This window comes from Pteropus alecto, unplaced genomic scaffold (genome assembly GCF_000325575.1).
Source record: "Pteropus alecto unplaced genomic scaffold, ASM32557v1 scaffold86, whole genome shotgun sequence".
Lineage (NCBI taxonomy): Eukaryota > Metazoa > Chordata > Mammalia > Chiroptera > Pteropodidae > Pteropus > Pteropus alecto.
The window spans coordinates 5,024,478-5,049,265 of NW_006442109.1; the positions used below are offsets into that span (position 1 = coordinate 5,024,478).

General features: G+C 32.4%; 1 protein-coding gene and 2 pseudogenes across 7 annotated transcripts in view; 1 reads left to right on the top strand and 2 right to left on the bottom strand.

Annotated features, from left to right (window-relative positions):
• TXNDC16 (thioredoxin domain containing 16) overlaps nt 1-24,788 on the top strand; it is a 67,797-nt gene that overhangs the window by 34,602 nt on the left and 8,407 nt on the right. For all 7 annotated transcript variants that reach the window (XM_015596132.2, XM_006920185.3, XM_025038871.1 and 4 more), the window contains 9 exons: nt 197-363; nt 750-807; nt 5,321-5,444; nt 8,855-8,998; nt 9,564-9,623; nt 13,850-14,018; nt 14,366-14,502; nt 20,064-20,148; nt 21,819-21,957. In XM_015596132.2, the coding sequence (XP_015451618.1) occupies nt 197-363; nt 750-807; nt 5,321-5,444; nt 8,855-8,998; nt 9,564-9,623; nt 13,850-14,018; nt 14,366-14,502; nt 20,064-20,148; nt 21,819-21,957 (1,083 nt within the window). The remainder of the gene's footprint in view (nt 1-196; nt 364-749; nt 808-5,320; nt 5,445-8,854; nt 8,999-9,563; nt 9,624-13,849; nt 14,019-14,365; nt 14,503-20,063; nt 20,149-21,818; nt 21,958-24,788) is intronic.
• LOC112469739 lies at nt 13,212-13,330 on the bottom strand (annotated as a pseudogene).
• On the bottom strand, nt 14,533-14,651 carry LOC112469902 (annotated as a pseudogene).

A 24,788-nucleotide genomic window follows, 5' to 3' on the forward strand; every position in this document is an offset into this window, starting at 1 on the left:
TATAATGCTTTATCTGTATAGGCACATTGGGAGCATTAAGCAGAAATTATGAGACCATTTCTGTTAATGTTGGACTTATTTCACATACTTGTTTTTTAACTCATGACTTTATTAATAAGAATTAGCAGAGTTTAAATCCGAATGTTGAAACATTATTATCACACAGTAAAGACATTTTTTTCTTTTTTCAATGAAGACTGAAGTTGCTGAAGATCCTCAACAGGTTTCAACTATTCATCTCCAACTCGGATTACCACTGGTTTTTATCGTTAGTCGACATGCTACATATGAAGCTGATAGAAGAACTGCAGAATGGGTTGCTTGGCGTCTTCTTGGAAAAGCAGGAGTTCTACTCTTGTTAAGGTATCATAAACATGAAATATTCACTATGTTTAGCAAACACTAATATTTTTCTCATTTTTAAATATGGTAGTCTATTCACTTGCAAATAAACTCAGCTCTTTAGTAGATTCTAATATTAGAACAAGTTGCTGAGCTAAAGTCTGTACATTAATTATTAGCTTGATTAGAATTTAGGCCTTTGAGCTTTGCTAAATGAAATTGTAATTAAGATAGAGAGTAGAAAATCTGGTCTGCATTTATGTGTAAAATTTTTGACTCACTAAATTGTAAATTTTTTTCATAAAACTTTTTTATTATATGAACTTATAGTTCTATTTTAGATTGACATCCTGGATGACTGTTATTAAAATTAGCAACATAATACATTTGTTTCCATTTTGAAAAAGGGACTCTTTGGATGTGGACATTCCTCAGCAGGCTAATGTGGTCTTCAAACGAGAAGAGGTTAGTCGTTTTGTGTATTGGTCTGTGATGTCTGCTTATTTAAGGAAAATACATGTGGTCCTATAGTAATACATGCTTATTAGAAAAATTCTGTAAATTGCCACTATGCAAAGATAATTGCTATTCATGTTTTGGTATGTGCTTTTTTTCCCATTTGTTAGTCTTTCTTTTTTCCATATTCATAAATATATGTATATTATGAAAATTAGGATCATGCTATATTATATATCTTTTTACCTAAAATTATATTCAGTTACTTTTTATTGTGCTTTGATGCTTGCCTTTGTTTACTGTTTTGAACATCACTGATTCTTTTGGCTGAATTTTTGAAAGTGAAATTTGTCAGACAACGGGAATTTTGAAGACTTTTAAAATAAATCATCAAATTGCCTGCCTTCCAGAAAGGTTACACTTTTACTGCAAGGGTTTGGAATTCCTTGTTTCTCATACGTCTTTGCCTATACTGAGTACTAATCTTTTTTTAAAAAATCTTTTCTATAGACAAAATGTTCTTGTTTTTAATTTACATGTCTTTGATTACTAGTGAGGTTGAACTTTTGAAGGTTTCTTGGCCATTTCTATTTGCTTTGTAAATTTCTATTAATGTCACTATTTTCTTTAAATAGTTCTTAATTTTTCTAATTATTAAGAACACTTAAATTCTGAACATCTTCTAAATATATACATATGCTAAAAAATTGATTGATATGTTTACAAACTACCAGTTTAAACTTAAATTCTATTGCCTGAGTGTATGGCAGGAATACGGGGTTAAGAGAAGACTTGGATACTGTACCTCTGGTTCTGGGACCAGATAAATAAATTAACATCTCCAGACTCAGCTTTCTCATTTGTGAAATAGTCGTACAACTTACAAGAAAATTTGAAGACCAAATAGGAAAATACTTTGAAAACTGTAGTATTTTCAGATATGTATAGTATAGAGCTAGCGTGCTCTGCTTTTTGGCCAGGTAATTGAAAGAATACTTTCCGAAGGTTTTTTTTTTTTTTTTTTCCTTTTTTGCTAGTAGATAAGGTCCTTAAATGAAAAATTATAATATTTGTTATTGGGAATTAGGTTTATAGAAGAATTAAAGTTAATGCTGGTTTCCTAGTTTTGATGTCTCAGTTGTCGAAATATAACTAATTTTGTCTAGAGTAAGGTAAGATAGGTTATATTTTAGCTGTCTCTACAAAGATGTTTTCTGTTAAGGATAGGGTAGGCTTTTCTTTATCGAATTCAGTGCAAATCTTTTCTTACTTATTCGTCAGAGCAATAATATTGATCCTGGGATTTTATATTCACCCTTTCTCTCTTCTTCTCTTGTACCTCTCCAGACATAGGGTTTGAGGCTCCCTTAAAGTACTAGAACTGGTTGCGCAGATAGTATTGCATATTTATATTAGCATATCACAAACCTTATATAGTAAGAATTATAAAATACTTCTGTTAGTAATGTATTACTTACTTACCATAGCCTAATCTCATAGCAAGTCCATATTCATATTCGTGTCCTATGGCAGTGATTAGCAATATAATGTTAAGAGTTTATGCTATAGAATCTTATTACCTGGTTCAAATTCTGCTTTATAGCTCTTGATTTTTTTCCCATTGTAAAGTGAAGATAATAATATTTACTTTAAAGAGTTGTTGGTCAGTATAGTAAAAGAAATAATTTAAAGTGCTTACATTGTACAGGGCCCACCACATTATAGGTGCTCTATAAATATTAACCAATATTCATTTATTCATTCAATAAGTGTCTATTATGTACCTGCTTTGTTCCAGGCACAGTTATAGGCTTTGAGGATATAGCAGTGAGCCAAACCAAGGTTTTGCCCTTATGGAGCTACTATGCTAGTTGCAGGAGACAAATACAAAACAAGTATACCAAGAATGTCAGATGGCAGTGGGAAAAGAAAAACCTGTTAAGGTTAGAGAGTAGTGATAGAAGATCTCACTGATAAGCGACAATAAGCAAAAGAATGAGCATGTGGCTATATGGGGAGAGAGGATTCTAGATAGAGAACACAACAAGTGAAGAGGCCCTGAGCAGAGGAGTGGGCTTTTGTTTATTAACATACTATCATGAGGAATAGTGTTAATATCTAGGATCTTTCATAGTATCTGAGTTTTTAAAAGCCCTTTTTCTTTCTTTCTTAAATGTTTTATTATGAAAAAAACACATACTGAAAAGTAGAAATAAAAATAGAATAAAAAACCATATACCTACTACCTAGATTTAATAATTAACATTTTGCCATATTTGCTTCATTTATAATTTTTTCTGAAACATTGCAAAGAATGTTGCAGGTAGGACATTTTATTCATACTTAGCATGGATCTCTAAAAATGACTAATTCTCCTATATATACTATCTCATTATCATATTTAACAAAACTAATAATCTTTAATACCATAGCCTAATCTCATAGCAAGTCCATATTCAAATTTTTTCATACTACAATTATTATCTACAGATAGTTTTTGGCAACCAAAATTCTGTCAGAAATTCTAATTGCATTTGGTGTGTTTCTTTTTTGTTTATATCTTAGCTCTTCCTTCCCACTTTTCCCCATGACAGTGACTTTTTGGATGAATGCGGCCACTTTTTCTATATTCTAGATTTGCCTATTTCTTTTTGTCATTGTCTGCTTTGTTCCTTTGTTCTCTTATATTTTCTAAAAATTGAAAGTTAGATTTATTATTGCTTAGCTTCCTTAAACATTTTGGGTAAGAATAATGTATGCGCTGGCTTCTTTATGTTCCATCTTATCTTAAAGTGCATAATGTCTCTTTTTCTCACTTAATGATGCTACATTTGATCACTGAGTTAAAGTAGAGACAGCTAATTCTCTCCATCGTAAGATGCATTTCTCTCTTTCCAATTAGCAAATAAACTGGAGGTAGAATTGCAATTAAAATTATGAGATACTCACCCACCAAAATGGCTAAAATTTTAAAAAATAACAGTACCAAGTGTTAACAAGGATGTAGAGTTATAAGAACTTTCAGATTCTGCTGTTAAGAGTGAAAATTGGTACAATGAAAATTGGAAAAGTATTTGGCAGTGCTTATTAAAGTTGAAACTATGTATGTCATATGAACCAGCAATTTTATCCCTAAATATTGCCCAACAGAAGTATGTATACATGTGCATCAAAAGACAGCCACAATAATGTTCATAACTTATGTCCATGAGCAATTGAATGGATAAACAAATATGTAAACACTAGTATATTCATATAATGAACACACCTACAGTATTGGAAAAGAATTAACTGCTTGTATATGTAACAACATGGATCGACTTCACAAATAATGTTGAGCAAATGAAGCAGTCACAAAAAGAGTACAAAGAGTGTAGTTCTATTATATACATTTAAAAACTGGCAAAATTTATAGGTGGTGATAAAAATCAAAGTAATGATTACCTTTGGGGGAGGGTAATGACTAATGACGGACAAGAAAGAAGATGGCCTCTGGGTAATGTTGTATCTCATAATCTGTGTGGTAGTGACATAAGTTTATCTACTTTGTAAAAATTTATCTATGTACTTAGACTTTGTGTTCTTTACTGTTTGAATGTTAGACTTCAATAAAAATTTTACCACAATAATTTTTATGTATGTTTGGAATAAATTTAGTTTGATTGATTTTGATTCTTCTTTTAGCTCCATTAGTCTCTATAAGAGTAAAAGATTGCTTGCTTAGAATATAATAAAAATATGAAGATACGTGCTATCAAAGAAGAGACACTTAAAGCTCTTTTATAGATATATTGTAATTTATGGTTACAGTCAGGGATAATTTGCTAAAATAATCTATTGGCCTAAAATTTCATGGTTTAAAAAATGCGATAGCCAGGTATTAGTGAAAGAAAGATTATTTTAATGGAATAATCTCAGTTGGAATAGAATTTGGTGTTCTTAAAATATCTGGGGGTAGATAGTGTTTTTATGTTCATAGCTAAACAGGCAGTTGAACTTTTTTAGTGGGATTATTTTAGATGAAGTATTATTTTGAATATTTTTGTGGAATATTCAAAACAATTTTGATTGGCTCTGTTTGCAATAAAATTGTATACTTTCGTTTTATATTGAGGTAGGACTTAACTGCTATACATGAGATACTTCAGACTTCAGTATAATGTAATGGTGACAAGAAGCAAGTGAGACTTTCAGTTCCTCCTTTTTGGCCATCTTTTTATATAAAGTATGCTTTGGATACTTTTCATAGTAACTGTGGAGTTAATTTCCTCTTTTTGTTTTATTTAATTTTAAAATCGAAGTCAAAAGGAAGTGGAGGGCCAAGGGAGGGAGGGAGCAATTGGGAGGATCGTTTTTATGAACATTATAGATATCTAACCAATGTACTGTATACTTGAAACTAATTTAAATAAATAAATTTATTTAAAAAAATGTTTAGTTTCATTTTAGTGTCAAACAAATAAAACATTTTTATATAAAAATGCTTTGTTATATTTTAGTTACTTTTTTAATGTATTTCTAGGGAATGCCAGTGGAATTTTTGGTGTTTCATGACATTGATTTAGTAATATCCCATGTGGAAAATAATGTGTACATTGAGGAAGTACAAGAAGATGAAGATGATGACATGGAAGGTCCAGATATGGGTAATATGTTTTGTGATGATAACCTCCCCCTATACCTGTCCAGCACACGTAAGGTCAGTGAAATTTCAATGAATTAACTTTTTCACAGAATGTATTCACATTCAAAATTATGAAGAAACCTGAAAAAGTTTATTTTGAATCACATTTTATCAAGCCGATTAGGTGAAAAGATGTAAGGATGCCGTATTTTGTTTAGTGTGATACCTTTCGGTGTTACATGTCAGGCTTCTAGCTTTCCACATCTGCGTCTTTATCTTCCAAATCAATTCTTTCAGCCCTCTTGGTCTACTCCATGTTTAAGAACGACCCAGGAACCATAACATATTTACATAATTTACTTTTATTATTATTATTAGGAAGTGAAATTCTAACAAATACTGTTGTATTTGTAGTTGTAAATAAATCTGATTGTTAACATTATGGGGAGTAAATTTCAATAACATTTGAATGCTTTTTAACATGTTTTTCTTTTTATTGTTGTCATGGCTTACATTTTTGAAGTATTCTATAGTTTTCAAGGCTATTTCTCCACACATTATTTACTTTGTTATCCTCTGAGTTAGCTGATGCCATCTTGATTTTGTAGATGAAGAATCTTTGTTTTAGCAGTTAAATGATCTGCCCAAAGTTACACAAGTGGCATGTTCTAGATCCTGTATTAGAAATGAAGCATTCAGACTTGAAATCTTACCTATGATCATGATCATTCCTAATATTTCTTTCATAACATCAATCCTATTCTGTAATTGCTCATTTACTTTTCTCTCTTCTCCACTAGTCTGTAATACCTCTAAGGGATTAGGTCTTCTCTGTTCTTGTATCCCATTTAGTAAATACTTAAATATTTTATATAGTACTATTATCGTGAACCCCAAGAAGGCAGGAATTTGCCTATTTTTTATGAGGTTCATCATCATTAAGATCAAAATCTATATTATAAATGTAGTAAGGGCTGTGAGCTTTAGCTGTTACCAGTGACCAGTTTCATGGTTTGAGGTATGTTGTAGTCCTTTTCTGATATGCAAAGGTTAGAATTGCTCGTGGTTTAAGCCATAAGTGTCATCATTACAGAGATAGACCTGTGTTCTGTGTCCTTGGTCGCTTGCTCCGTGCTTTATTCCTATCGTGTCTCATATGTTCCAACCTTTAGAGTCAGGGGAACTGCCCAGTGTCAGTTTAGTAAGATTTCTGTCCTCAGTGGGAGTTACCTATTTCAAGATTTCCTGTTTTTACACCCTCTCTTGCTTCCCAATTCTCTGGCCTTAGTTTGCCCTTTCACTCTGCCTTTTCTGATTCTACCAGCCTAATTCTAGTATTTCTTTTACAGTGCTATCTTTTGTTTTTTGTTTTGTTGTGATTTTTTTTTTTGTCTTAATTTCCTATGACTGTAATGCATATTGGCTCATAGTATTTTGTGATGTCATGCTCATTTGCATAATCACCCCCTCCCCCATTTCATTCCAATTTATGTAGGAAAAACAGATAAGGGTTAGAAAAGAGTTTGTTACCATGTTAAGAGTGGAACACAAAGAAAAATGTCCTTCAAAGGAAATGGGCACAAGATGAATTAGAACAAAGTTGACGAAGTTCTACAAAAGGACAATATGAAAAAATAAACATGTATGGCTTAAACAAGAATGTGTATATATTGATGGATAGGTGAAAGGTATACTTAGGAGTGAGTAAATTTACAAGTGAGCGTAGCTTATTAAGAAAGAATAAAAAAGGAAAGAAGGTATTGGAACAAGGTAAGAAAAGAAACGATGGACTGGGAAATAAAGGACTGGCAGGAAAATGAAAAAAAATACAGTAACTAAGAAAATAAGCCTTTATTAATTTGGGTATTGAAGGCACTTTAGTATCATGGAATATGGTATTTAAAAGTACGTCAAATTTAATGTAGTGCAATTCTTATGTTTTACAGATTTGAACACTGAGGCCCAGAGAGTTATGAGATTAATTAGCATTACACAGTTGAGAATTGCTGAGATGTACTGACATTCAGATCTAGTATTTTCTTTTATAGTATTAGAAATCATATGCAAAATAATACTTTAGTTGTCATACTGTACTGTCTTCCTCTCTTCCTTTCTTTTTACTATGTTATTATAGGCAATTATGAACTTACATAAATAGGATAAAACAAATCTGGTATCCTTTACCTGTCCTCACCCAACAACGGTCATTCTATGGCTGTCCTGTTCCAATCACTGCCACCCCTTATTATTTTGTAGCAAATACAAAATATATAATTTCATCCATTAATATTTCCGTGTGTTTTAGATATAAGAATTCTTTTAAAATTAACATAATTATTGCTATTACTACATCTAAGAAATTTACCAATAATCTTTAATACCATAAGATATCCAGTCAGTATTTGCACTTGCAGTTGTCATGCTCTTTCATGACACTGTGCCTTTGCACATGCTGTTCCTTTTGTTCTGTATGCCCCCATTGCCAGCCTTTACTTCCTAAGTTTTAGTTTCTTTTAATATTCAGCTAGTGTCAACTCTTCTAGGAAGCTTTGTCTCTCTAATCAAGTTAGATGCCCCTTCATCGTTACCATATAATCTGTACAAAATTCCAGCAAAATACTTCCAAATTCAAATGTGTTTTTTACCACATACTTGGATGGATGGATGGAGGGAGGGAGGGAGGGAGGGAGGGAGGGAGGGAGGGAGGGAGGGAGGGAGGGAGGGAGGGAGGGAGGGAGGGAGGGATGGATGGATGGATGAATGGATGAGTGGATGAGTTGGTTGGTCATTCAGTCTATCTAAATTAAGCTCTTTTATGTCTCTTTTTTCTGAGTCTGCATATGTTATTGTTTTTGCCCAAGACATTCTTTTCTTGATTCTCTCTCCCTGGAAGACTTTGGATCTCCCCATCTAATTCTCTCTGTTATAATCTGTCACTGTATCCTTTTCCTTTCTTAAATTGATCATAATTTATAATTATATATTTATTCAGTGGCCAGGTTATTGTCTGACCTTTTTGTAGATAGGAGTGCCATGTAGTCAGGGACTATGTCTGTTTTGTTTACTACTGTCCTTAGTGTCTATCACAGTGTTTGTCATATAGTGGAAGCTAAATAAACACTGTCATATGTATGGTAGAACCTTTTTGGATTGTAAATTAACATTTTATTAGAAACAAAATAGACATATTATTTTTAGACAAGTTAAATGCTTCTGGACTTGACTAAAACATCACAGTTTCTGAGTCAGGAACCATCCCAGAGTCATTTAGGACAGGAAGCCAGGCCAACCAGAAAGTTTCTAAGTATCATGCATTTTAACTAATAAAATAGTGTGAATTTAAAGTTTTTATAAAATACCAAATTTTCACCTGGGAAAAGAGCTTAAATATTTTAATTATACATTTATATAGTTTCTTTTCAAACGTTTTAGGAATTCAAGATGATGAAGTAGCAGAAACTGTTTACAGAGACAGGAAGAGACAGTTACCTTTGGAGCTCACAGTGGAACTAACAGAAGAGACATTTAATGCGACAGTAACGGCTTCTGACAGCATAGTGCTTTTCTATGCTGGTTGTGAGTATGAGCCTTTAGTGGAAACACTTATATATTAGGACATTTAAAGTAGGCAAATTTTATTTTTGCATTCTGAATATTGCACGTTGTAAAATGACATAGCTTTCATATGTCCCAGGTAGATTGCACATAATGAATCACTTCTAGCTGATTCTGGGGTTGTAAAACTGATTATATAGATCTGACCTACAAATTGAAAGCTAATAAATAATTAAACAAGATATTCACTTTATTAATTTAGAAAAATTATTGTGGTTCAAGATAATGATTTTAATATATTAACAGTTCTTATAGATTTAGGAACAGTATAGGAAGTATATTGCTTTTATCTTCAAATAATAGCCCTTCAACTGTATTCCTTGTAGTATGAATGTAGAAAATTAGTTGCATTTGGAACCCTCTTAAATGTTTGGAACAATATTGAGTACTGTATTCTAGAATATTACTGATTAAGAAATAACAATTTTGGGAAACCCCATAAATCTATACGTTTGTTATGTATAAGTATGGGTGCTTTGGAGATATACATGTTGTAATATCTGTTGAATTTTTAATTTTAATATAGGGCAAGCAGTATCCATGGCATTTCTGCAGTCCTATATCGATTTGGCAATTAAATTGAAAGGTATTGTACTGTGGTGTGCATGGTTATTTTCCTGATTCTGAGCTATAGCTATTTGTAAAACTGGGTCATGCTGAAGATGAAGAAAACTGCATAAAATTTCAGATTATTATGTTTTTCTCTCCAAGGTTAAGTTAATGAACCATGAGTTTCAAAAATGCTCAGAAGTATTCATTTCAATCGTCTTCATGGAACTGTCTTTAGTAGAACATTGAAAGCCATGTATTGAGTATTTGTGGCCACACAATTAATCTATAACCTTTATGGCTAAATTCAACAAATATTTATCGAGTGCCTACTCTGTGCCAGTTACTATTAAATATTATTAAATAAACACTAAGTACGAATAAACATTTGACAGACAAGATTCATTCTTACATTCTAATCAAAGAGCCAGGATCTCAGTGTTCTTGAAAGCTATATAGTTAGTTTCTCATGGACGAGGATATTTCTAAATAGCTAGGATCTTTTTATTTTAACTATTCTGTGAAACCTGATCCAGTGATAGGCAAATAAGAACCCAAGGAATGGACTTTAACTCAAAATGTGTATGCCACCATCCTAGCAAAGACATAAGAAGAAGTAGGGAGGCCTATTAGTTAGAGAGAGATAATGATGGATTAGGATAATGTTTTATAATCATTTGGATAAGACAATGTATCATGCTTTGTATCTGAAATAAAATTTCTACCTACTTTTTTCTTTTTTTTTTTTTGGTAAATAGAAGCAATTATAGTCAAATAGGCTTGTTCTTGGATACTCTAGGAATGTATCCACTGTTTAGTTTCGGGGGCACTGGTTTACAGGCTCACTCATTATTTAGTAAGTTCCTAATGGGCAGGTCTTGTGCCTTATACATAGCTCACTAGACTTGACATGTTGCCATACTTTTAATAATTGTTGAATTATTGGTTTTTAATAATTGTTGAATAAATGAATAAGCTAATATAGTAGAGGTTCATAAATTTTATCATATTTAATAGAAAATATGTACTGGTGTACAACTTATTTATATATTGGAGACTTTGGTGAACTCAAGAAATTGATTCCAGAAAGTCAACACTGAATTTAACATGTTCTATAGTAATAAAAACAGCAGAAATTTTGACAATCATTTTTGAACCATTTCTCCAGTAGTCATTTCTCAATAACATTTAATTCAACTTTTGATTATTTGATTACCTAAGTGAAGAGGTGATTAAGCATTTAGATACTGGGATTCCTAATTTTTTTTTTTTTTAAAGCAAATCCTGTTCTCTTTCAGGCTATCCTTTGTAATCTCTGAATAGATTTAATTTTCATCTTTTAGGTTCTCCAATCTTACTGGAAAATTATTAGAGAAGAAAGGAAAAATGGGGAGTGGAATATAAACTAAAATGAAATAGTAATTGGCTAATGTCTTTGAATAATAGAATTATCCCCCCAGCCTATTTGGTTAGTTACCAAATGAGAATGGAAAAAGATTTCCTTACTTTCTTCTCTATTAATGACCAGATAGACTACCTGACCCCTCAGTGCAAGGACTCGGAGTTGTATGTGTTTGTAGAATACATAAGAAAGCAGATTACCAATCCAGGACTTCATTTCCTTTTTCACCTAATACATTCTTTATGAGTAACAGTTTTTTTTAGTAATTAGATATCAGATAAACAGATTTTTGGAAGTTCAGGGGGCTTAATGTAGAAATGCATAATACAGGTAACTATAGTGTTTTGTGTCTGTGTTGAAGGACAAGCTATAACTTTGTAAAATAGGACAGTATTGTAATACTTTGGGCCTTTAGTCCTATAACCTTTCACATTGACTTCTTGGGAAAAGTCACTTGTCATCTTTTAGTCAAAGACGATGAATATTTTCCACTCAGTCACAAGGTGGCAGTAAATGTCAAGTTTTATACTTAACGTATTATCTGTAGCTAAAGAATCTTTTTCTTTAAATTAGGAACTCTATTTGAAATTACTGCTTTGATAAAGTGTATGGGATATAGTACAGACATCTTAGAATATTAGACTGTTCCAATTGAAACAGGATTAAATATTGAAATCATCTTATAAGAAAATAAAACTTTTAAATTGGTGACTTTAATATAGGTCGCTCTTAGAATGTTTAATGATATGTATCAATATTCTTTTTTTTGGTATTAAAGATAACATCAGAGTTTTCAATTTAGGGACAAAGGAATAATGACATTATTAGCAGTGGTAGACCTGTCGAGGATGCCTATTGAAGGGAAAGAACTACATTTGTAATAGCAATAAATTCCATACTTGGGTAGCAGTATATAACATGGTACTATGTATGAACAAGTATCACCAGATATTTATTGACTAAATAATTAAAATAAAGGATAGGAGAACTTTGCAGAGAGGTCAGCAGATCTAATTTTAGAAGGAATAAGGATTTATCTTTGTTTATATGCTTATACAGTACGTACAGGTTCTTAAAGAAAAATTTGTTCATGAAGAAATATTAGGGTACAGTCCACAAATTCTTATTGGATACATACTATGTAACTGAGATTATGCTAGGCAGTGAGAATATAGTGGTGAATAAGACCGACTGTATGATCAGATAGATTGCTAACACTAATCTAGCGATAAGTTATTGATTGTATCTATGTGGTACAATCTGGAGTCATTTAAAATATAAAAGTGAATTTGTAGTACTAAAAACTTGATAAAATATTAAAATATTGCATTTCACAATTTTAATCATATGATTAGATTACATCCTAAATTAAATATGTCCTAAACTGATAAACAAAGATTCCTCCTTTCATGTAATATATTAAAGTTTCCTATTAGACTTTATTCTTTCCTTTCATAGCTGAACTGTGTTGTGCTTGTTTTATTTGGTTTTTGACCTCTTTCCAGAAACCTAATGATTTACAAGTTTGGGAGAACTTTACATAAATTATTATAGAACAAGTAGGAATCTCTTTTTGGTATTCCACTATGTTTTCTTAGGCTGAAAAGGAATCTTAGTATTTAGACAAGGTGGATACCACTAGACCTGGATTAGTTTCATGTGTGTCATTTGTTCACACACACATTTAAGGTGTTTAATGTGCAAGGACTGCTCTAAATGCTAGAAAATCAATGATGAGTAAAACAGACACAGTCCCTACTCTCTAGGAGCTCTCTTGGTAGAAACAGACATTAATCAGATAAACACACAATAATTACATGACAAGATAAAGAAAGGAGCTTGATTCTGTAAGGGCATAGAAACCTGTTGTAGATCAGGGTGTCCAAAAAGGCTTCCTTGAAATAGGCACATATGCAGAGATCTCAAGGGACTAGAAAGACAGAACTACACAAAGGTTGGTGGGGGTGGGGTTGTAACAAAACATTTGAATTTTGAAAAGATAACTTTAGCCTCAGGCTAGAGTCATAATGGAATTCAGGGAGATGAATTAGAAGTCTTTCATGGTTATCTACAGGACAAAAAGTTGACTAGAGTAGTGGCAGTAAAGAGAAATGGACAGGTAAAATTTGAGTGGTAAAATTAAAAAGATATGCTGATTGATTTGATTAGACATTGGGGGGCATAGGAATGGGGAGGCATGAAAGATGATACTTTTTTTTTAAACGCCTACAGCACCTGGTATTCTTAGGTGGTCTCCCATTCAAGTGCCAACCAGGCCCGACCCTGCTTAGCTTCTGAGATCAGACGAGATTTGGCATGTTCAGGGTGGCATGGCCATAGACAAAATATGATACTTTGTTTTTTGAGTTGTACAAGAATTGGGCTGTGTTCACTAGTATGTCCAGGAAGGAAACCATATTTGGTTTTGGACGTAACTAAGTTTTAGGATGTTTCCATTGCAAAGGGATATAGAGAAGGCAGTAAAGATACATGGGTCTGGAATTTTCAAAAGGAACCTGGTCCAAAGGTATAAATGTAGGATTCATTAGATTGTTGACGGTTTGGGAGATTGTCTAGGACAAACATGTAGAGCAAATAGAGAAGGCAGCGTAAACTAAGGCTTGAGAAATTCCCATCTCTACTGGCAAAATAGACTGCAAAAGGGACCAAGAAGGAGCAGCAAGAGAGGTGGGAGAAAAGCCAATAGAGGAAAGTGTTGCAAAAACCAAGGGAACAGTATTCAGCAGCAGTGTCGTGCTGCTGAGAGGTTCATTTAAGAATGGGATATAAAAATATTAACAATTTTCAGCAACAATTTTCTACATTAATAATTATAAAATGTTCATTTTCCTTTTATTTAGGCACATCAATTATGCTGCTTACTAGAATAAACTGTGCTGATTGGTCTGATGTATGTACTAAACAAAATGTTACTGAATTTCCGGTTGTAAAGATGTACAAGGAAGGCAAGAACCCAGTATCTTATGCTGGTATGTTAGGAACAGAAGATCTCCTAAAATTTATCCAGCTGTAAGTATTTACCTTCACCCTAAGATTTTTAAACTTTTAGATCTGTAAAACTTCTAATTATATATGTTGTTGACACACTTTGAATAGGTTAAGGAGGATGATAGAATTGAGATCACAGGATAAGTATTGATGAGGAGAGCTCATTCACATTCCATCACTATTGGGGAGATAGAAATTTTGTTTAATGAGGGTGATTTTTTTGTTTGTTTAGAATGGTATTTGTCTTTATTTTGTCAAATGTTTATCCTGAGGAATATAGTGTTTGCTAAGTTCAGTATGTTTTATTTTTCATAAGCTGAAAAGTATCTTTAAAAATTAATTTTGAATATAGCTATATATTCGTCTAGGAACAGGATATCATGTCCAGTGAATATAACATCTGTCCGAGAAGCAGAAGAATATTTAAGTGGGGAATTATATAAAGACCTGATCTCTTATGCTAGCGTGTCAATACTGGGACTATTTAGTCCAAACATGACAAAAGGTAAGTAGAATTGAACTTATTTTTTTTTAACGCCTACAGCACTTGGTATTCCTAGGTAGTCTCCCATCCAAGTACTAACCAGGCCCAACCCTGCTTAGCTTCTGAGATCTGATGAGATCGGACACATTCAGGGTGGCATGGCCGTAGACAGAATTGAACTTTTAAATTACATAATACGTAGTTAAAAATGCATTTACTAGTTTGTTTGTTTTTTTTTAAAGAATTTAAATTAATCTTTTTTAAATTACAGAGAACTCATATAGGATTTTGAAAATACAGAGAAATTTGAAGAAAAAAATCTATAATTAGAGTTGTTAAATTTTGATGTAATTCCTTTCTTCTTTTTCTGTATACCTATGTATTGCATATTTATATATGTTTTAATGTAATTGGGCTAGTACTGTGTATCTAGGTTAGTTTCTTGCTGTTTTTGTTTACCTGGGTGCATTTTTTTCCCTGTGAATAATATTCTTCAGAAACATGGCTGTATACTATTTGATTGGATGACTTTACCATAATTTATTTAACTGTTTGCCAACAATATTTGTTGTGTTTTTTTGGTCTTTTTGCTGCATGTAGAGAAGATTTTTATTATGAGCCTTTGCATGGATTTTAGGATATTTAATGAGTATAGGTCCCAATAGGGGAATAACTTTGTCTTCCATAAACTGTTTGTAAAATGCAGTTTTAGTACTTCTCCAATAAATAACTGAGATTTTATATATTAAGGATATTAAGCTTTTATCATTTTGCTCTAATTGTTTTCCCTCAGTTCACTGTTTGCTTTTTAACTTTCTTTAACAATAATTTTATATATAGCAGTTTAAAAATTGTTTTCAAATTTATTGATTTTGAGATTTCTTCCAGTGCTTTTAGCTATATAAAATCCTTATATTTATTATCAGTTAATATTCACTTGTATTTTCTTCTTGCTTTATTTATATTTTCTTTATGTTTTTTTTTTTTGCTTTAAATATTTTTCCTTTTTTGAAAATTGTGATAAAATACACGTAACATAAAGTTTACCATTTTAACCAATTTTAAGTTATAGGTAACTAATGTTAAGTATATTTACATCGTTACTTTTTTATCTTACAAAATTGAAACTATACCCATTAAACAACTCTGCATTTTCCTTAGCCCCTGGCAACCATCATTCTACTTTCTGTCTCTGTAAGTTTGACTGTTCTAGGTACCTCATATAAGTGGAATCATACTGCATTTGTCTTTTTCTGACTGGCTTATTTCACTTAGCATAATGTCCTCAAGATTCATTGATGTTTAGCATGTGTCAGAATTTCCTTTCTTTTAAAGGCTTAATATTCCATTGTATGTATATAACATATTTATCCAGTCATATGTTGACGGACACTTACATTGTTTCTGCCTCTTGGCTATTATGAATAATGCTACTGTGAATATTGGTGTGCAACTCTCTTCAGACCCCGCTTTCAATTCTTTTGGATATATATCCACAAGTGGAATTGCTGGGTCATATGGTAATTCTATTTTTAATTTTCTGAGGAACCACATTACTGTTTTCCATAGTTGCTGCACCATTTTACATTCCTACCAACAGTATTTCAACCCTACTTGCTTTAGCATATACCTATACATCTATTCATCCCTCCCTCCGTCAATTAATTGATTTTATTTTTGATGCATTTCAAATTTTTTTTTGCATTCAACTTTGATACAGTACTTTTATAGCAATTAATTTTACTTTACAATTTTACCATAGCGTCAGACTATGTAATATCACAACTCTATTTTTAGACTCGGTCTTTATTTCTTTCTTGCTTCATAGGAATGTGTCTTTCAGTAAGTTTTAAGGGAAAGGTACATAGGGAATGTTTTTCTGACCAATAGTATTGCTTAGAATGCTATTCTCTTGCCTTTGCATACGGATGACCTCTTGACTTGGGTAATAAAATCCTTAGCTTTAGTGTTTTCTTCATCACACGCAATTGCCACTTATCTAGCAAACTTCTCCCCTTATTTTTTCTTTTATTAAGATGAATTTCAAATTCTGAATGAAATCTTTTAAGAATATTTGTATAGGAAAAGGATTCCAATGTCTAGCATAATATTTGTATATACTGTCAACTACTTATTAAATTTTGCTTTCTATACATTTCTGTCTAGTAATTATTTCCTTCTGCTTTTTCTTCAAAATCTTTAAAAATAAAAGCCAAAACAGCTTACTACAAAGAAATATTAAGAATGTTAATGTGTGCTTTGTGGCTTATCCTCTTAAAAGTAAAATACTAGACAGCATAGCTTTTTAATTTGTATTTTCTTTATGAAAAATGGTGAAGTGAATGAGTCTGTGTTTTCCTCCTTTGTTTTTCCCTTTCTAATGTTTTCGCTCCCACTGTTGACTTCTGTCTACCTCAGGTGCCTGGTGCCCTGAAGTTCTCATTTATTACTTACACTGGGCCTCCTTCCAAAAAGAATTAGTCTTCAGATAATAAAAAGCACAAATACAATAAAATCATTAAAACAAGGATAAGATTAAGCAATACAGAAGTGGGGTGTAATTATGTAAAACATCTAGAAAACACTACAGTTGATCATAAAACTTAACCGTAAGCAATCTAGTAGTACCAGAAACATAAAGATGAAATTTTTTTCCGTCTTATCAAGTTAGGTTGCTGACTCACCCATAGAGAAAACTTTCTCCTGATTGTAAATGCTGAGGAGGAATTTTTCATACTGTTTTTTATTTGAGATCAAAATAAGGAACAGTGTACATGATTATATTTCTATACCAATGATAAAATTTACAAGTAATTATTTCTCAAAAAAAGTCAAAAGTGTAATATTAAATTATATACAGGCAGTTCTGGCGTGCCAAAATGATACAATCTGGATATGATGCTTCTTTATTATCTCACTGGATTGACTATTCCCAAGTATTTCAGTCAAGTATTAGTTCTTTTTTGTTGTTTTTACTTTTCGCAGACATTCACATGATAGTTACTGGACTTTCAACATACATTGAATGAAAAACTGTGTAACATTAAAAGGCTATTATGAATTCATTAACATTTTCATGTACATTTGTATTTTATTCATAAAAGCTAACTACTGACATTTACTGAGCACTGATTTTGCATCAGATATCGATTTGTTGTTTATATAGATTCTGATGGTTTGAAGACTAATATAATGTGAATTTCATGAGGGCTGAAAATTCTCTTTTGTCTACTGGTATATCTGCCAGTTCCCTCTACTGGAAAGTTACTATTTTTTCCTTTGTAATTAATAAATACCTTATGGGGATATAATTTAAAACTGTAAATGTCCTGTTTCTCATTATACTTTTGTACTTTAGTTTTAGAATTCATTGCCTGAAGGAACTATAACTATGAAGGTTGCCAAGTGGAAAATTTCTAACTCCATTATTCTTTCTACACTTATTAGCTGTAAGAGCTTTCCCTTATCATTTGTTTATTAGTGTAGATGCCTGAATTCTTATTTTATTCAATGGGTTATAGTCAGTTACTATCACTAGTTTGCTCAAATTTGGTCAGTGGGAGCCCCTTCAGTCTGACTCTTAGTCTTTTTGCCATGTCTCCATCATTCTTTGAATATGTCCTTTCGGCCCAATATATTCCCAGCCCCATTCCTGGAATCAGATATTTCTCTAAGGAGTCCAAGTTCCTTTTAGTGAGACATCGAATTTAGAAACCAAGATCTAGAGATTAGTAGTGCTTTTAGTTACCGGAGTGTTCTTGCTTCTCAACTTTTGCTGACAGAGTTAAAAAACAGATCTATGTGTGTGTATATATATATGTATATATATATATATAAAACTATTCAATAATATGTGACAAAAAAAGCAATACTACTAAATTAATGTATTTTTATGCAATTAAAATATGTTTATAGTTAAATAACTAAATATTATAGGTCACCATTAATATTACATCCCAAGCATATTTATAGTGGTTAAAACTTTTTATTTAGATGATAGATTATGTCCTTATATTTGGGGTTGCCATACATTCTGATGTATATGCAGTTTTCATCAAGGAGGAGAATATTCACGGTTTTAAACATTCAGAGGAAAATTTACACTCTGATGTAGTGGAAATGGATATGCATTTGAGGTCTACAGTGTTAAATGCTCCTATCCCACAGGTAACTTAGGATTTATGAACAAGTGGATTCATGAAGAGAATTTCAAGAAACATTCACAAGTTAGAGAGGCTTCTATATGTGGAAATTATATAGAAATATTAGTGTAGTTTTACATTTACTTTTCAAAAAAAAAGCTGAAACAGATTCTATTATGTCATTGCTTTAGATCATGATTATCAATTATTGACCAGAATTTAGTCTTGTTTCCTCTTAGAAATGAAAGTATAGGAACTCAGCCCTTTCTTGTTGCTTAGTTTTCTTGTGAATCGTTTCTGCTTTGGCATAGCACAGGATAAAGAAAATATTTTCATGGGTTACTAGTTTCTCATTAAAGTCATGATTATAAATGAGCTCTCAGTGCTGCCTATTGGCTGACTGTGCCACTCTAGCAAATTTGCTTTCCTACGAACAATGTTTCTCAATTTTGTGGAAAGTATTCATCCTTTTTAAAGAAAATAATCTTGTGGTTATCTGATGTTAACACTGTGGACGCTCATATCCTGAATATAGTGCTAAACACTAAGGTACAGATCTTTTGGATTCAGCATGCCCAGACTGCTAGGTGCTTTATGACTCAAATCTTCTATCATTGTTTTTATATTTGAACTCCTGTGACCCTTTCTTGCAGCAAGCTGAGCCATCATTTGGCCTTCACTTGGCAAGAACACATCGTTTATATCAGTCCACTCCTGCTCTTTTCTCATTAGTCTACAACTATTTAATTCACACTTGCTTATTGGTTATAAGATAGTCATCAACATGATCCAGAATATGCTATTATTTATGAAAATGTATTTAGAAATTTATAGAATAATTTAATTTCAAATACCAGTATCCTAACAAATGAGAAAAGACTGATACACAAGTTAAAGTTCATAAGTAACAAAAACACATTACAGGAAATACAGGGAGTATAAAAAGAAGACTCAAATCCTTCATAATCACAGAACCTTAATACAGACACTGTTAGAGGACTTTTCAGTCTTCTATTTTTGTTTATGCGTATAAGCATTTTTAGATTTTGTAATTATAATGTGTATATCATTTTACATACCTGCTTTTTTTTCCAGGCTACTTATAGGTTAGTTGTCTCCATTTATCATGCCTTAGGAGTAAATTAAAAAAGCAACAAATATTTGTTCAGTAATTCTGTGATTAGAGTGCTAAAAATCAATTACATTTAGAGTACATTTGTTTAGGGAACCGTAGTTTCATTGTGTCAATCTACGTATCTGTAATAATCAAATGTCATAAAAAGAACAGATTTATTTTAGAACTACGAAGTTATATAAGGTCTGCACTTAAGTATTTATCTTTATAATTAATAACAAAATACTATCATTTATAAATCTGTTCATCAGTTGAACAGCACACATAATTTTAAAGTTTTCATATTTTTGTCTGTGTATTCATAGCAAAAGAAGATTTCACTGAAGCAGGAAAGTACCTAAAAGGATATGTTGTCACTGGAATTTATTCTGAAGATGATGTTTCAATACTGTAAGTTTATTGGTCTTCTGATTTTAGGGAGGAAGGACTTTGTAAAATAATATATTGCTTGTCTTTACACAGTTAATGAAGAAGATAGGGCATAACTAAATTTTTAATTTCATTCTCTGGGAAGTGCCACCTGACTATTTAGAATTTTTAGATATTCTTTTACTTTAGGCTAGAGCTCCCCACAGGGCAACCTTGGATTTATATTACTTCATCTTCCTATAAAAATTTTCCTTTTTGTGTTCTGTTACCTGAAATTTGATTCTTTGGAGTTGTCATATTTTGGGCAGGTGGGGGGAAATTTTGTTTGGGTTTTGATTTGCCACCAAGGGGGGGGTGTGTGGGGTGTGTGTGTGTGTGTGTGTGTAAAAATCTTTCCATATTTCCAGATTTCTCCCAAAATTTTAGTTCAACTATACCCTATAGTCCTACCTAATTTTAAGTTACTGCTAACATACACTTAGTGGTTTTAGCCACTTAAATTGCTTTATTTGTAGAATTGGGGGCTCCTGTGAACTACCAAATATTTTAGTTACTGCAGAATTAAAGACTGAACTGAAAATTTGGAGAGTATGATTAATCTGCATCAATGGCTCATTTTCAGAAGCAAGTGGAATTGTTAAGCCCAGTAGTTTGTCTTTCTTACTTGCTGATTATAATATTCCTGATTATGATTGCCACGCTTAAATCTTTCATCCTGAGCACCGGCAACATACATGCTTTTGATGATCAAGCTCCTGTTCTACCCATGAAATTAGTAATTTTTTAAAAGTAAATACTGAACTCCAGATCTTTGGGAAATATGACTTATTCACCTACGCATGGACAGTCACCCACTCTCTTCTTTTCTGCTGTCATTGGTCATTTATTTGTGGCCCAAGCAACTAGACCAGTGGTTTTCAGGGTGTGTTTTGTTTATAACCGACTGGTTAACTTAAAGGGTCCTGCAGGTAGTCTGATGACTGGCCTCTCTGTTCATGTTTATATTATAATGTCTGTACTTTATTCTAGCATGAATTAAGTTTTTATGATGTAAACGTGACTACCTCAATGGTAATTTCACACAAAGCTTTTTTTTTTCCTAATTAAGGATGTTCTTATAGGTTTAGCTAGCAAAACTAGTGATAGGAGGGAGCAGATTTGGGCTTTTTCAGTGAAGAGAGCACAGGCTCTTTATCTGGAGTCTCTCAGTTTGACTTCTCTCTCTGCCATTTATCACTCTCTGAGTCCTGGTTTCCGTATCTGTAAAATGGGGGTGATAGTGGCTCTTTCAAAGGGCTGTTCTGAGGGTTAAGTGAAACCTTAACTAAAAGCACCTGGTGTAGTCCCTGCAAATAGTTTTCTAATAAATGCCAATCTCCCTGCTCAGGATATGGCAAGCAGTCCAAAAAGGCTGAGAACCATTCAGTTTGTTCCCCATTCTCTTTAGACATTTTCTTGAATAAGTCGTCTAGAAAAAAAATCTGGCTAGATTATTATCTGTTGCTTTCTTTTAGGCTAAATTGTCAAGGCTTCAGAAGATAAATTTGTCTGTAAATTTAGTTCTTTTTTATTTCTTGGTAGTAGGGCTTTCCATTTGCTGCCTCCCACTGTGACCTCTTGGCCCGATTGTTCATGTTTTTGATGATTTGCTATATTTTGGTTAAAATTTTTATTACTATATTTCTCCATAGGTCAAATAAATATACTGCAACTCTTCCAGCCCTGCTGCTAGCCAGACACAAAGAAGGCAAAGTAGAGAGCATTCCATTAGCTAACACCCATGTGCAAGACATAGTTCAAATAATAACAAATTCATTGCTGGAAACATTTGTGAGTATATTTTATTTTGCCAAAAGTTTACATGTCTTTGGATAATTTTTATTGCTGAGACTAGTGTGGCTGATGGCCCGTTGAAGTACTTAATCTAGGCTGAAAATTGGTATAAAGTGCATGGATTCCTGAGAGTCAGACTGTTCAGCTTTAAATCCTTTCCTGATTCCTTACTGGCTTTATGTGTAACTTCTCTGTGGCTCAGTTTCCACATGTGTAAAATGTAGGAGATACTAGCACCTGCTGCTGAGAGTTACTGTAAGGACTACATGAAGTATGTGTACAGTGCATATGTTCAGTGTTTGGCCCCTGATAACCATTCAACAAAGTTTAACTACTATTCTTATTATTTACACAGATTTGGAACAAAATGTTGACTTAATGAAAGTCCCTCTTTTCAATGCTTACTTTGTATAATAGTGGATTCAGGGGCACAAAAGATATAATCTGCATTTCTTGATTTCAGTTGGTTTGTATTTATATTAAACATAGCTAGATTATTATAAATCTATGCTTTTCTACATTTATAAAGTGACATAAGGAGCACTATTAGCTATAAATACTGAACGAATATCCTCTTATTTTTATGTTTTTTTTGTCATGATGATTTAAATGACATATTTTAGGCTCAAATAAATGACTGTAGTTCTAATCATTAAGTCTTTTGTCACCTTGGTTCTGTTCCCTCACCACCCCCACCAATTAAAGTTACAGGTTATAATTAATCAAATTATTAATATTTTCAGGATGTAGTTTTCTAAATTATTTAGTAAAGTAACAATTTTGTCTTTAATATGTTATTAAATGGATCTTTTTTAGCATATACATAGTGTGATATTTTTGGAATTATTATAAGCCTTCAACTGTTTTTTCCAGATAATAGAGAAAACTATAAAGAAGAAAGTTAGAATCAACTATAACCTCTTTAACTAAGTTTAAATTTGGGGATATATTTTCTCAAAACTTTAGAAAAATTCTGTGTGTATACGTGTTTATCTTTCTATATTAAGGGCTATTTTCATTAAGAAGTAAAGATAGGTACATTTTTTTTAATATCTGCCTAATATTCTGTTGTACTAAAAACAATTTAATCAGTTTTCTGTTGATGAATATCTAAGTTGTCTTTAGTTTTGTTTTACTCAGAGATCATCCTTGTAGGTAATCTTTGGGTATTTCCATGATTTAGTGTTTATGGTAAATTCATAGAATTTGAATTGCTATTCTAAAGGGTAGGCACATTTTTAAGGCTTCTGATACTTATTCCTGTTTTGCCTGACAGAAGATTTGTATTATTTTACTCCTTTTGCCTAAATAATAGATAAAAATTGATGTCTGATTTTTTTTCGTTAATATTACATTCTTTAAAGCTGAGAAACTGTGGGCAAACTTATTAAAATCTGTTCATTGCTTAGGCAAACACTGCATTGTGTCAGTGTTTTATTCAACAATGTTTTGGTTTACAGTGTTCAACTAAATGCTGAACAGCTATAAGAATTATTTTGCTTTTAGTGTGTGGCCTTTCCGTAAATTCTAAAACCCTCAAGTGGTTATTAAATTTCTTAAAGCTGCTCTGTGTTGGGGGTTTAAGTCTAGAGCCCGTAGTGCCTGCGACAGCCAGCAAGCAGCAAGCTCATCTCCTGGCCTGCGCTTAGGTGCTGGAAAGACTTTGGTTCCCTCGTTTGAACAGGAAGGAGGAGGAGTGGGTGACCAGATGGTAAACGTGTTACATGGCATCACATTTTTATTTAACAAATCTAATGACAAATTAGCCTAGGTAAATAATTAGCCTAGGTAAATAATGCCCAAATGATAACTAACTACATAAGCAATGATATATCCAAGGCTGTCACACTTTGAACTATTTGTTAGGAAATATGTTTAGTATTTTTCTCAGATACATTGAGTTCCTTTTTCATGCTTTTATTATGAATAAGAATACCAGAACCCACATAATTATAGCCTCTTACATACTCAAATAGCCAAAGGTCACCCTCCAGTTACCACATTTAATAACCTTTTCTGTTTCTCCTTAGCTGCTCAGTAACAATCAAAATTATTAACTATGTCATTCCTTTTTAAAAGTCTCTCTTTCTCTGGCTTTTGCAGTTCAGTCCTCTCTAGATACTCCTTCAACTTTCTGGCCACTCTAGGGTTACATCCTCAACCCTTTTTTTTTTTCTTTTGCTATGTTCTTCCTTTGGGAAGTTTTATCTATACCCATAAATTCTACCATCATTATACGAGCTGATGATTCCTAAATCTGATTTCTAATTTTAACTTCTGAACTCACAGACTCTTTGTCTCTTTTCTGGCAGACATTGGAAAGAGCAGAGCCCGTCACTGCTCTGTCATTCTACAAATTCATATTCCAATCAGTCATCCTAAAACAGGCCTAATCATGTCACTCATTTGATACAAAATCTCATTATTCCTGGGAACTAGAAAACCTGTGAAATCATTTTCCCACCTGATCTGACAGCCACATTGGCCTCTTGGTTGCCTAAGTCTGGCATATTTCACTTTCATTGTTCCCCAGATATTATATATGCCTTAACACCTCTCTGCCTATCCTTATCATGCTCCCTATATCTGGAATCCCTGCTCTAGCACACAACTCAGTCTGTCAAGATCTTATTCCTTATCCAAGGTCCAGATCAAATATCACTATCTAAAATCATCCATGAGCTCCTCGACCTTGCTTTTTAGCTTAATTTTGAGCCAATAGGTTTCCTTATTTTTATACATTAAATTTTTTATTGGATCACAACAGTTTGTATACCTGTCTCCTCTAAAGTATGAATTCTTTGAGGACAGGGAAAATATTTTATTTC